Below are 13,657 nucleotides of genomic sequence, written 5' to 3' on the forward strand. Positions count from 1 at the left end.
CTTAAAATCTTGAAATTATGCCTGATTTAGGACCTTTCTATAAGCATTAAGGAACTCTTAGCACAAAAGTTTGAGTTAATAGAAACTCCAAATTTAAAAATAATTTATTGATTTGTTTAATTTTTATTTTAAAATAATACACCAACATTAAAAGAAATGTGAGGAAAAATATCCATGGTCTCAAGTATCATTAAATTTTAATTTATAAATCTACTTAGTGCAAATTTTGTATTTTATCACCATTATTGAAACAGGAGAGAGCACACTTAGAACTCAGAGGATTAATTGACCAGGGAACATGTCTAGAACAAGCTCTTAAAATGACCAGACATCATTCTTTTTACAGTATCAGCAATTTATTATTCAGTAGCTTTATATTTTATTGCTAAAAACTGTTAAACCCTCCTATAATGCAAAAGCATTGATGTCAGAGGTGGAAATGTTTGTAAGCAGATCATAACACTACAAATAAGAAAAATAAATTCCTCCCGCTGAAAAAATACATGTAACCATGTCATTGCCAAAAATCATGGCTTTTAAATTAGTTGGAGATATTGCTATCAAGAATACAAATATATATCCCAAGAATTCAAGAGCTTCTATCATGTGAACGGAAGAGAAATAACTCACTGCTTCCTAATACGTTTAAAAATATAGTGCTAATGTTACATAACAAGGTTGATAAGTCACGGAATCAGTATAAGACGGTGTTGGTAGGGTCTCTTTCTTCTTGTGCACTTGAGAGTTAATATTCGCTTTGCACAGCACTATGCTATATGGGAAATGCTGCATCATACATATATATATATATATATATATATATATATATATATATATATACATATACATATATATATACATTTTTTAAGACATGTTATTTCTTTAGGCTCTCTCCATTTTGACCTTACACCCAACATTGCTGGCAGTCTTTACCACAAGTCTCCTTAGAAATGGCATGCACAATATTCCTACTGAATAATTCATTTAGCATGCGCTCATTGAGTTGATTTCTACTTGTCTTCCTAGTGACATTATCACTTAATATGATCTGTAACAAAAAGTCACTATGTTTCATTCAACTAGGATAGGGACCTCTTCAAGAATGTTGTTTAAATGTTTCAGTTTGTAATAAATATACGAATCCAATAATTCTAGGGGATGTATTTCAAGGAACAAAAATATTTTAATTCGTACTTAAAAAACTGGGATAATTCTATTTCAATTACTAATCAGTATAAAGTTTGCTCCCAAAGTCTGTTGATGGTTATCATTCTTCAGCACTGTGAAATTGATGGAGAACAACTGTTTACTGCCCTGATTCTGTTCTTTTATATACAGATAAAATAAAATCATGGCATATTCAAGTGAACACAGTAACTTTGGAATTGGCGACCTGTTTTACTGACACTTCTTATGACTTCAGGCAGATTATGTTGTGCTGTATTCCTTGTCTTGAGGACTCTTTAATGTAACTTTCAGTCTGATTGGCATTGCTCTAGTTGATATAAGTAGTAAGTGTATTCAGTGACTGAAGAAGTAAATTGAACACACTGATGGAAATTTGGTAACTTAGCGCAGCCAAGCTCATTCTCCACCTGGATTTCTAGTTCCATGACTTCGTTATCTCTCTGATTTTTAATAATTTAGCAATTGATGTGTGAATTTTTGAGTCTCTAAACTCGATGTGTCAGATTTTGCTAAGATTTTACCTACTTAACATATTCATATTTGCTTTCAAGAGATGAAGAGTTAACTTGGGTATTCAACAATGGAATATTTTGGCCTCCTAACTTAACAGAATTCTAGTTCATGTGATAGATGATGAACTGGACAACTTTTTTTGCCATGGTGGGTTACTAAGCGGCTTAGTTTGACTTTGAATGTCCTATGTCAGGAGATCTAGGACACTCTAGAAGAAACTTTTCTTTTCTTTTCTTTTGCCATAGCCCTTAACCCTGTCCTAAATTTAGTAGCACTACAAATCAGGGTGTCAAAATAAATGCCTAGAAAGGATTTTAAGTAAACCTAGGGAAAGCTCAAAATATAATTTTTCTATATGAAAGTTCCCTGATGGAATAATCAAGTGATCTTATATATATTTTCATTTAACTTGGCTCAGTACGTTTTCCTCAAAAAAATAATCAATTTCAATGATGCCTCAGCGAAGTGATGAATTAAATGAGTGAACATTCTGAATAATAAAATATTAATCTATAAGGAGCAATTTGTTGGTAAATCATTACCTAAAATAAAAACAAGATAAACCCTAATTAAATCAGAGCTCACAGGTACTTTATTTGTTTACTTTCAATAGGATTCAAATTATATGTAAGTTGGTATTATTTAGATTGTATGGTAAAGCACTATTAGTATACAGTCTCCTATTCATGGTATTATTGATGTACACTAAAATATGATAGGATCATTTTTAAAAGGTGAAAAGAGAACAGCTACATAATAAAATAAATAGGACATATTGGGAATAGAAACCTTCCTGGATTTTTCACAAAACCCTCTAAGAGTCTATCTTTCCTTTCTTTATGTCTGCTCTTTGTCTTATTTTAATTTACTATATTAAATAAGGTTGAAATGTGAAATTTGGGCTGGTCAGTTAGTCTTTCACCCTCAATATTTTGCCTGAAATTATAAATATAATAGGTTTGTAAAGTTGAGATAAGTATCATACAGTGGTTAATAATATGGTCTCTAGAGCCCGACTGCCTGGGTTAAAAAATAAACTGAATATTCCACTTACAAACCTGTAACCCTGGGCAAGTCACTGTGTTCTCTGCCTCAGTGTCAACATTTATCAAGTGATGATAAGAATTCTGTGATGATAAGACTATTCTGACTTAATATAATAATTGGTGCTTTGAACAATTTAGAGTCATGCATGTTGTTTTTATCATTCTGTTTTTCAAGAATATGTTGTATGTGTGTTTTTATCATGGTCAATCTAAATTTCCCGCTCGCATCTTTTGTTGCTAGGACTGTAATGGTGGGTGGGGATGGTGGGGAGAGTAGGAGGGGATAAAAGACGATGGAGGTAATGGTATAAAATACCATTCCTTCACTTGGGATCCTTTCAACGACAGCCTCATAATCATGGTTGCCACCTAAATACTCACATACCACTGTGAGGGCTGGGTTGGCTCTTGTACACACAATGTAGAGGAAATTCAGCATCTGAAGAGAATGATACTGGTCTCATGAAATAACAGAAAAGATCCCTCTACCTAATCACTCTCCCCCATAGGAAAAGCCTGTATTGCATGAATCTTTCTATTTTTTTCATAACCCCCTAAGGTATTGTACTATCCTCTTTCTTTTACCATTTCACAAAGACCTGATATACTAAATTCTATAGGTCTTATCTCCTCAAGATTATCTCTTGTTGTTGTTTTATACTTTAAAATTTTATGCTATTTTAGCTCTCATTTCACCTCCCTTAAACTTGTAATAGCTTTTAAACTGACTTCTGTATCTATTGTTAAGTCTACGGTCCACACTAGGATTTCTCAACCTCACCATTGTTGTCATTTTGGGCCAGATAATTCTTTGCTGTGGGAGAACTTTGCTGTGAATTGTAGGACATTTAGTAGCTTCACTAGCATCTACCCACTACATGTTTATAGTTCCTCCCCTAGTTGTAAAAACCAGAAAGGTCTCTCTGTGTTGCCACATGTCCCCTGGGCAGCAAAATTATCCTCAGTGGAGAACCACTGTGCATCAATGTTTCCTGATAAGTCTTCCTAAAGTATAGTTCAAATCATATCATACCCTGTTGAAAAACTCAGAGGCTTCTCATATCATACTGAAAAAAATGTTCTCAACCCTTCAGATCTGGACATCACTGGGTTTCCTAGTGTATTCCTTATTCTCTTACATATTGTCGCTATAATTTAGACTGGCTGATCCATGAAAAACTCTTCCAATAGATGATAAATAGATAGATAGATAGATAGATGGATAGTTAGATGATGAATTTTCTGGGTTTGATGACTGTCCTCAACCAGAGTTTTCTCCCAAGTAACCTGTCACACATCCAGCATCATCTTTCCAGATTTTCTCCTGCTTAAAACATGGTCTTGCTCAAATTTCTTCACATAGTAACTTAGTTTAAACTACCCTGTTGGAATTGAGAGGGGTATTTGATATATATATGCATATATGTGTGTGTGTGTGTGTGTGTGTATACATATATATAGTCACTGTAATTTAAAACCATATGGTATCAGCATAGAAACAGTCTAACAGGTCAATGGAGAAAAATATTGAGCCCAGAAACAAATACCAATGATATACGTAGACAATACATAACAAAGGAGGCATTTTTCTGTCCATGGAGATCAGGTTGTTCATTAGTGTGCTGTCTCAAGAGAGAATCCTTTTAGAATGAAAGAAACTGTGAACTTCATTCCATATACCAATGGAAATCACTTAAGTAAAAGATGTAACTATAAGTAAATATAAAAATAACAATTTCAAGAAAAACATTTAGGACATATGAATAATCTCAGATTTAGGGAGTTTTTTAAAACAATGCAGGAAATCCAGCAGCTGTCAAGGAAATTACAATTTATTTTACTACATAAAATGACATGTTTGTATAGCAAAGAGTAAATAAGGCATAAATATTTAAATCACATAGTTAAAGAATGGATATCAAGTCTTCAAAATATTACAGTATTACAAAATAACAAGGAGAAATAAGAATTTCATCAGAAATGAGGTCTAGTTGGTTAATAAGTATATGAACATCTTCTCAAATTCCCTAGTCAGGGAAATGCAAATAAGAGTAACAATGGGTAAATATTTCTCACTATAGAAAGTGATGCAGTATATCTTTTCTTGTTTTTGGAAAAGTTACAGTCTTTTGAAAAAGTCTGGTAATATATTTTAAAATCAAATTGAAAACATTACCTTCTGACCCAATAAACATTTTCCTGGGAATCTGATTGATAGATGTAAGGGTTATATGTATTAGGTTGTTTACTACAGAATAGTTTGTAGTGGAAAAAAACTAGAAAACAATAGGCAAATGGATGAATTAACTATGGCATCAACAACTTATATGAACACTAGATTTTTGGAGGGATATTTCTGTGATAAAAGCAATGTGAAGAAAAAAAATATATAATATAATCCATTTTTATAGGGAAAAAACCCAGAATCTCAGAATGTGTGTGTGTGTGTATGTGTGTGCATGTAATTATATCAGCATGGGAAAAGGTACAGAGAAATCTATACTGATTTTTAGGTGGAGAGAAAGGGAGAGAAATATGGATAAAACGAGTAGAAAAGTTTTCCATGATTTGAAAGGATCATGAAGCATGTATGATATAAATTTATTTTAACTCATTTAAGAGAGTATGCCTGCTGTGTGTGCTTAAGGAGATAAATGAAAATGAACATAAATACACATTCTTATTTAAAATAGTTTGGCTGCTATCTAACTGCATTATTTTGTGAAATAATACTCCAGCTCCACATGCTGCTTCCCCTCAAAACTAAACAATATGAACAGAATTAAAGTGCAATCTCCACTGGGCATCCCAGTGGACTTTTGAATGATTTGCATTATATCTAATTTCATCAACATGAACAACATTCTTTTTCTATACCCCTGTATAAAGGAAGGAAATCTTGCATTAGATTTAACATCATAATCAAAATTTATTTATTCACTTTCTTTTGACAATAATAAAAGTGTTGAGTGTCTCCACTGAATCATGTAGTTTAGGCTCTAGAACATGATCAATGTGTCATGGCTGTGCCCTAATCTATGAGGAAATGCAGGCACGTGAGAAGATCATCATATACGGGATAGAAGTCACCATGACATGTGAATACCTGGAGTTCTCTAGGAGCCCCAAAGAGATTTAAAGCCAGAAAGAAATTAACCAAGCTTGTTTTCTTTCTATCCATTCTTTGAATGGATCATAGGGATAAAAGGCTTTTTGTTCATTTTATAGTATGGTTTGTAATGAATCCAATTTTAGTATTATCAGTATGTTATTGAGTTGGATTTCAAGAATTAAATATCATTTTAAGTAACATATGCATTACAAATTTTTATAGAACACATTGCTTGTTAATTAAGTATTCCACTTCTTGTTCATGGAACATCTAGAATTTGGGGAACTTTAAGTGTATTCCTGAGAGTAATTATATATATATACATATGAACTCTGTTTATTCCCCAAAATTAAAACTGTGCATGCGTTCATTATACAATTTGCCTTGTATAATATAATATACAAATAATTTTCTTTCTTTAAAATTAAATTTTACTTTATAGTTCTCTCTCTCTGGATAGTTTACTGTGGCAGCATGCCTTTATTATATAAAAAATTTAAAAAAAATTCACTTTAAGAACCTTAACTCTTTCAACTAAAAGAGACTACTTAGTTTTCATTTGTCAGCAGCCATATGCTGTTCCAAAGTTTATGAGGTTGGGTTTTTAAACCTTATCATGTTCTATTTTAATCTATAAATTTGATTTTAGAAAGCCCTATTAAAACAATGAACAAAAATATCCATATAGATTCAATATATTTCTTAAATTTATGATAATTTAAGAGTTAATTTGACAGAGGCAGGGATGGCTTCATGGGTATGTGGTGTATGACCTGGCTGTTCCAAAGGGACCTACTTTGGGAAGGACCCTGTGCTTGGATTAAAGCTCTGCTACAGCCATCTTGAAATTCATAATAATGTTATCTTTGAATTTATGTTTTGTATGTGAAGTCCACTGGGACAACAAAGCATGAATATGAGCATCGGAGCTGCAAGGTGGCAGCTGTGCATACACAGGTCCAGGCCTGAGGGCACAGCAGGAAGTACAGAAGCCAAGCAATGGACCAGGCAGCAAGGCACACATATGCAGGCCTCAGCAGTCTGGGATGCTATATGTCCCCAGTGTGGCCAAGCCGGAACTGGGCTCAGGTTAGCAGTGGCAAAGACAGCAGCAGTGTGACATAAGAGTGGCTTCACATGCCAGCAAGGATAGGAGCACGGTAAGGGCCACCTGCCTATCAGTCCCAGGAGCCCATCTCCAAAGTATCTACACAAATATTAAATCTCTTGCCTAAGTTCCAAGACAGAACCTGTGGAGCTCAAGCAATAAACTTTATCAATAAATTATTACAAAATAAAGGAGTTCACATGACCATTGAAATAAAGGTTATCAGGGAGTTATTAGAATTCTTGAGTTTGAAATGTCCAGATCTGAAAAATCCTGCAACATTGCAAAGCAAATATACACAAGCCTAGAAATACAGATTAAATTTACAGATCATCACATATAATGGAAAATAACACTATTTTCATATGAAATTTTAAATAAGCCAGTTATTAACAAGGAAGACAATTTTTAAATTAAATTTTCCTTGTAATTGAAAATACAGGAATAGAATACATAAACAGGCATTATGGATTATATAAAAATCATGAAACTACTTTTGGTTTCTTGTGCGACCTGGGCAAGTTATAGGAAATGTCAGAGGAAATATTAAAATATCATTGCATACATTTACATTTAACATTAAATTCAGTATAAAAGCAGTGTAAAGGTTCTCTGTTGTGATGGAATTGTTCTGTATCTTGATGGTGATGATGAATACAGGAAACTACACATAATAAAATTGCATAAAACTAAATACACAAATGAGTACACATTTAGTGAAATATGAATGACATCAGTGGATTGTATCCATGTTGTAACATTGTACTATAGTTTGCAAGATGTCACCATTCAGGGAAACTGATGAAGGGTACGTGAGATATTTCTCTATTATTTCTTACAATTTCCATGTTAATCTATAGTTATTTTAAAATAAAAACTGTAATTTAAAAAATGACAGTCAGTTTCGTAAATGTGATTTATATGAATTAAATAATTAAAAATTTTAATAATTAAAAATTATTCCATGAGAATTATCAGCTCCAGATGTACTAAAATTTATATATTAAAATAATTTATCAAAAATTTATCCTAATGTTGTCCCAGGCTATAAAATACTCTTAATAGTTCCAGTAACAGTTTCATCAACAGAAAGATCTTCCTCAAAATTAAAAATGTATCAGAAATTATTTGTGATCTTGCATTAGCCAAAAGCAACATGTCACTTTCAATTTTATCACTGAAGATGAAATTATTAATTGTATGAGTTTTGATGACCTAAGGAATGAATTTGTCAGAAAATTAAGCCAGAAAAATTGTATGATCAATCAAGATATCACAGTAGTATCGTAGTATTACTTGTATTTTATATAATTATGACAGCAGAATTTCATTTTTTGAAATGTGTAAATTTGTGTTGTTACTCAACTAGCACTATTTTCCTAAGTTTTATAAGTAAGAAAATATTTTAGGGGCTTCCCTGGTGGCGCAGTGGTTGAGAGTCTGCCTGCCAATGCAGGGGACACGGGTTCATGCCCCGGTCCGGGAAGATCCCACATGCCGCGGAGCGGCTGGGCCCGAGAGCCATGGCAGCTGGGCCTGCGCGTCCGGAGCCTGTGCTCCGCTGCAGCGGGAGAGGCCACGACAGTGAGAGGCCCGCGTACTGCAAAAAAAAAAAAAAAAAAAAAAAAAAAAAATTTTAAGGAAAAGTCTTTATATATTATTATCTTTAACAGTATCCTTTTCCCCTACATTTTGCACTAAAGGGCTTCAGATTTTTATTTTGCACTGAGTCTCATAAATTATGTACATCCTGGACTAGGGAGTTTGAGACAAATTGATCAAAAAAGTCCTTTAAATTTTATCAGACACTATATAAAACATATTGAACAGCTTATTTTTATAGAATTGAGCTTAAAATAAAGTTTTGAAATGACATCAGAAATTGCATCTAATAACTAATCTCTGAAGTCAGGTTTTTTTTTCAGTGTCTGCCAAGATATTATATTGCTTATTTTATTCTATTTTATTTTATTATTTTATAGAAAGCCAACAAGATTCATCCATCAACACCCCTGACATTTGAATTTCTTTTTTTTTTTTTTTTTTTGTGGTACGCGGGCCTCTCACTGTTGTGGCCTCTCCCGTTGCGGAGCACAGGCTCCGGACGCGCAGGCCCAGCAGCCATGGCTCACGGGCCCAGCCGCTCCGCGGCATATGGGATCCTCCCAGACCGGGGCACGAACCCGTATCCCCTGCATCGGCAGGCGGACTCTCAACCACTGCGCCACCAGGGAGGCCCTGACATTTGAATTTCAATAAACATTACTCACATTACTCAGAGAAGTCTTCAAGGAAGTCTTTTCATTTATCAGATCTGTATTTCCAAATTATGTTTATTTTTCATTTAAGACACATAGGACTAGGGAATACACAAGTATGCAATTTGGACTTTCAAAATCTAACATCATGGTTTTGATAAAAATTCCTATACTTAAGCCTATATGCTTCACATCTATCTGCAGCATTTCTCAGCTTGCAAATATATTGCTAGAGAATGACCAGATTTCCTGAAACTTTAAAATGAGCTAATCAGCGTTCATTCATTATCCCAAAAGGAACGTTTAGTTTTTAAAATAACACATCAAAAACTGACTAGGATTGTGTATTATAACAGTAGACTATTTCTATTTCATTTTGCTGGGCAAGCGTTGAAAAACATCGTCATTTGATTAGCTACTGGGGAGAAGTACCTGTGTAAATGCTCCATTATAAGAATGTTATAATGCTTCTGTGTACGGGTCATACTTTTTCATGGTTTTTCTTCTGCTGTCCTAATGGTTCGGTCTACTTCCTCTTTTCTCTTCTGTTGCAGAATGACTCTTGGGGAAAACAGTATTCATACGCACTCTTCAAAGCGATGAGTCACATGCTGTGCATCGGGTACGGAGCCCAGGCTCCAGTGAGCATGTCTGACCTCTGGATCACCATGCTGAGCATGATCGTGGGAGCCACCTGCTACGCCATGTTTGTTGGCCACGCCACAGCTCTAATCCAGTCTTTGGATTCTTCAAGGCGGCAATATCAAGAGAAGGTAATTTGTTGTATCTCTAATATGTTCAATCAGCTAGTTTGTAAACTTAATTGTGTTCGGATAACTAAAGTATGCCCTCTATCAAAACTACAATGAGATAAAATGTTTAAAGGAGGAAAACAATATGTTTCCATATTTTGAAGTTTCTTCATGGTGGTCCTCGTAGCATTTGTTTCCAATTTCTCTCTTAAATTATATATATATATATATATATATATATATATATATATATATATATATATATTTTTGCGGTACGCGGGCCTCTCACTGCAGTGGTCTCTGCCATTGCAGAGCACAGGCTCCGGACGTGCAGGCTCAGCAGCCATGGCTCACGGGCCTAGCTTGCATGTGGGATCTTCCCAGACCGGGGCACGAACCCGTGTCCCCTGCATCGGCATGCGGACTCTCAACCACTGCGCCACCAGGGAAGCCCAATAATACATATTTTTTAAAAAATCTGAATTTTCATTCACAGAAAAAGATAGTTACCTGTTTCAAAATGTATGAAGCTAATTTAAGGTATTATCATGGTTCATGTTCTATAATTTTTCAACAGTTAAGATAATATAAAGACTTCTCATACAGTTAGAAAAATATGTTGTTAGCTGATTAAATGCAGACAGGCAGCCATTGCACGTCTCTCTGTGCCTCTCTGCATGTTACAATCATAATTTATATTAAGTCCATATGCATAGCTGAACATACGTTGCCCTTGTAGCTAGATAAGTCACCACACACCGTTTTTAAAATGCATTATTAACAATTGCTATCATACATTCACACGCACAATATGTTAATTAAAATGATTGGTGCTCTAAACTTTTCTCAAAAGAGAGACAAAAAGTAAATTTGTTCACTGATTTATTCATCGGATTTTTTTAATATGCTGAATTACTTTGGTTGGGACTAGACCTTGGGTAGTCAGCCAGCACTTATATTCTTCACCAAATATCAGTAACTTTCTGACAGATAAGAATGTTTTATAACTGAAGGAAGACTTTCTAATGTGGGAGTTCTGTTGAACATGACACAATATATAATATGCACCTTGCCAAAGAACATATCTGAAAGTAATGGTTAAAATAGTTCTAGAATATGTCTCTTGGTGAGTGATAACAGCTTAGACTCACAATTACTCACAAAACAGCCAAAGATCTTTCATTTGTGGCTTTATTTACAGAAGTTTTCAACACTTTAGTCACACATTAGGAAAAAAGGGAACCTAGATACTTTATTTCCCTTGAATTTAATTACGCTGCCACCAACTATTACAGTGAACAAGCTGATGTTTTATTACTGAAGTAATGAAAAGATGAACCACCAAAATAGCTTCAAGGTTCATTTTAAAATAAAGCCTCCAATTAAACTGCAAAGAACAAAGCACACAGTAAGGGGAAAGAAACTTCATACAATGGTGATTTTGAGTAAAACTTATATGCTCAATAGAATTTTAGCTAAATTTATGGGGATTTGAGATAAGACTACATATATGTTTCTGTTACACTATTTCTTTTTCCCTTTCAGTGGGTATTGCTTTTCATAAAAATGCTCTTTCCCACTTCCTTTTTGCCTACATCATTGCTACATATTTTCTTAAAAATAAACAAATCTTGGACTTCCCTGGTGGTGCAATGGTTGAGAGTCTGCCTGCAGATGCAGGGGACACCGGTTCGTGCCCCGGTCTGGGAAGATCCCACATGCCATGGAGCGGCTGTGCCCGTGAGCCATGGCCGCTAAGCCTGCACGTCTGGAGCCTGTGCTCCGCAATGGGAGAGGCCGCAACAGTGAGAAGCCCACGTAATGCAAAAAACAAACAAACAAACAAACAAACAAAAACCAAATCTTTAATTTCTAGGATTGAGTTTATTAGCATTGTATTGCCTATTAAGTCAATTCACCATTTTAATGTTTTTAGACCTGCTCTATAAGCCACATTTAACTTGGCAACCCAATTTATTCAACTATGTAGTCGTAAACATTTACATGCAAATATGTTATGATGTTTTTCATAATTCAAGTCATCAAATTCTTGACCTTACAAGTGCTTAATAGAAGGCAAGGATACTGGGGTAACTTTTTGTTACTTTCTAACATTTGAAGGAATTTAGTCAGGAATAGCTGATTAAAGAAATATAATTTTTTTGGTCTCCAAACCAAGATCTGTCAAGAAGTTTGGTTCTAGAATACCGTTCCCATTTTCTACTCAGCATAATTTAGGTCTTAACGAATTGTGTTACTTTTTAAAATTTATACTTTTATGAACAATAAATGTCTTATTTTCAATTCAGTCTTATAGAATTGTTGTGCATAATGTATGATCGGCTTGCAGCTTCCTTTGTGATTTGGCCACTTTGGGTTTTTTTTTAGGTAAAATACTCATAATACAGAATTCACCAGTAACTGTTTTAAAGTGTACAGTTCAATGGCGTTCAGTCCATTCATAATGTTGTGCAACCAGCACCACTATCTAGTTGTAAGACACTTTCATCCTTTAAGCATTAAGCAGTCACTCCCCATTTTCCCCTCCCCCATCCCAAGGCAACTACTAGTCTGCTTTCTTTCTATTGATTTCCCTATTCTGTATATTTCATATAAATACAATCATATAATATGTGACCTTTTAAAATATTTTTGAGGCTCATCCAGTTTGTATCATGTATCAGTGCTTCATTCCTTTTTACAGCTGATTAATGTTCCATTAATTGGTTAATCAATGTTTTGTTTATCCATTTATAAGTTGATGGATTTTGAGTTGTTTCTACCTTTGGCTACTGTGAATAGTCCTGCTGTTAACATTCGTGTACAGGTATTTATTTGAGTACCTATTTTCATTCCTTTAGGTGTATACCTAGGAGTGGAATTGCTGGGTCATATAATAATTCTAGGTTTAACTTTTTGAGGAACTGATTATTTTTGTAGTTAGTATTTGTCTTTAGGTACTGGAACCATCTGCCATGGATGTCTGCAAAATTAATAGTGATACTACATTCACTGCCATGTATCCAGTAACATAGTTTTGATGCAAAAGAAGCGAGCTGTAACCAATAGCTATTATAGTAGCCTTTCACAATGTGTTGGTCTTCAACCACCTAATCTGGCTCCAGAATTCATTCCTCTCCATCACTTACCATATTCTTGGTCTCAGGTGAACATATTTTTAAGTCTAGTCTGCTACAAGTCACCTAGCCCGCTGTTTTAGTTTGGAATCTCGGAGTCATTTAATTCTTCCTTCCCAGGGAACATCTCTTCAATCTGGATCCCCCAAGTTTAAGTAGTTCTATCATGCCGAGAAGTAGAATAAGGTCCTCTGATTATGAGATCCTAATCTACACAATATACCAGTGCTGATAATCTGACAGGGTTATAGTCGATCATCCTCATTGTTATTATTTTCTCTCTTGACCAAAAAAATGTGTGATGATCTTTATATTGTCACATTGCAGGTTAAACTTGGACTTGAAGCACATTGTATGCTGCTCATTTCATGAGCTATCATATTTTGTATTCTTTTACATTTCAGACAGCTATATTTCCCCCTTCTCTTAGGTATAGACTTTATTGTGTAAAATGCATAGTATTTAAAATGTGCCTTCCCTGATGCTCTGCTCTGGATTACCAGCAGTCTGCATAGTTTCTGTTACTGGTTACTGAACAAGCTC

General features: G+C 34.5%; 1 protein-coding gene across 1 annotated transcript in view; it reads left to right on the forward strand.

The window, feature by feature from the left end:
- The window catches only part of HCN1 (hyperpolarization activated cyclic nucleotide gated potassium channel 1), a gene marked incomplete at both ends in the record, with an annotated part of 391,133 nt that overhangs the window by 265,981 nt on the left and 111,495 nt on the right, over positions 1–13,657 (forward strand). The window contains one exon of the mRNA XM_079702168.1: positions 9,780–9,998. Coding sequence (XP_079558294.1) covers positions 9,780–9,998 — 219 coding nt within the window. The remainder of the gene's footprint in view (positions 1–9,779; positions 9,999–13,657) is intronic.

Source organism: Hyperoodon ampullatus, assembly GCF_949752795.1.
Source record: "Hyperoodon ampullatus genome assembly, chromosome: 4".
Taxonomy (NCBI): Eukaryota; Metazoa; Chordata; class Mammalia; order Artiodactyla; family Ziphiidae; genus Hyperoodon; species Hyperoodon ampullatus.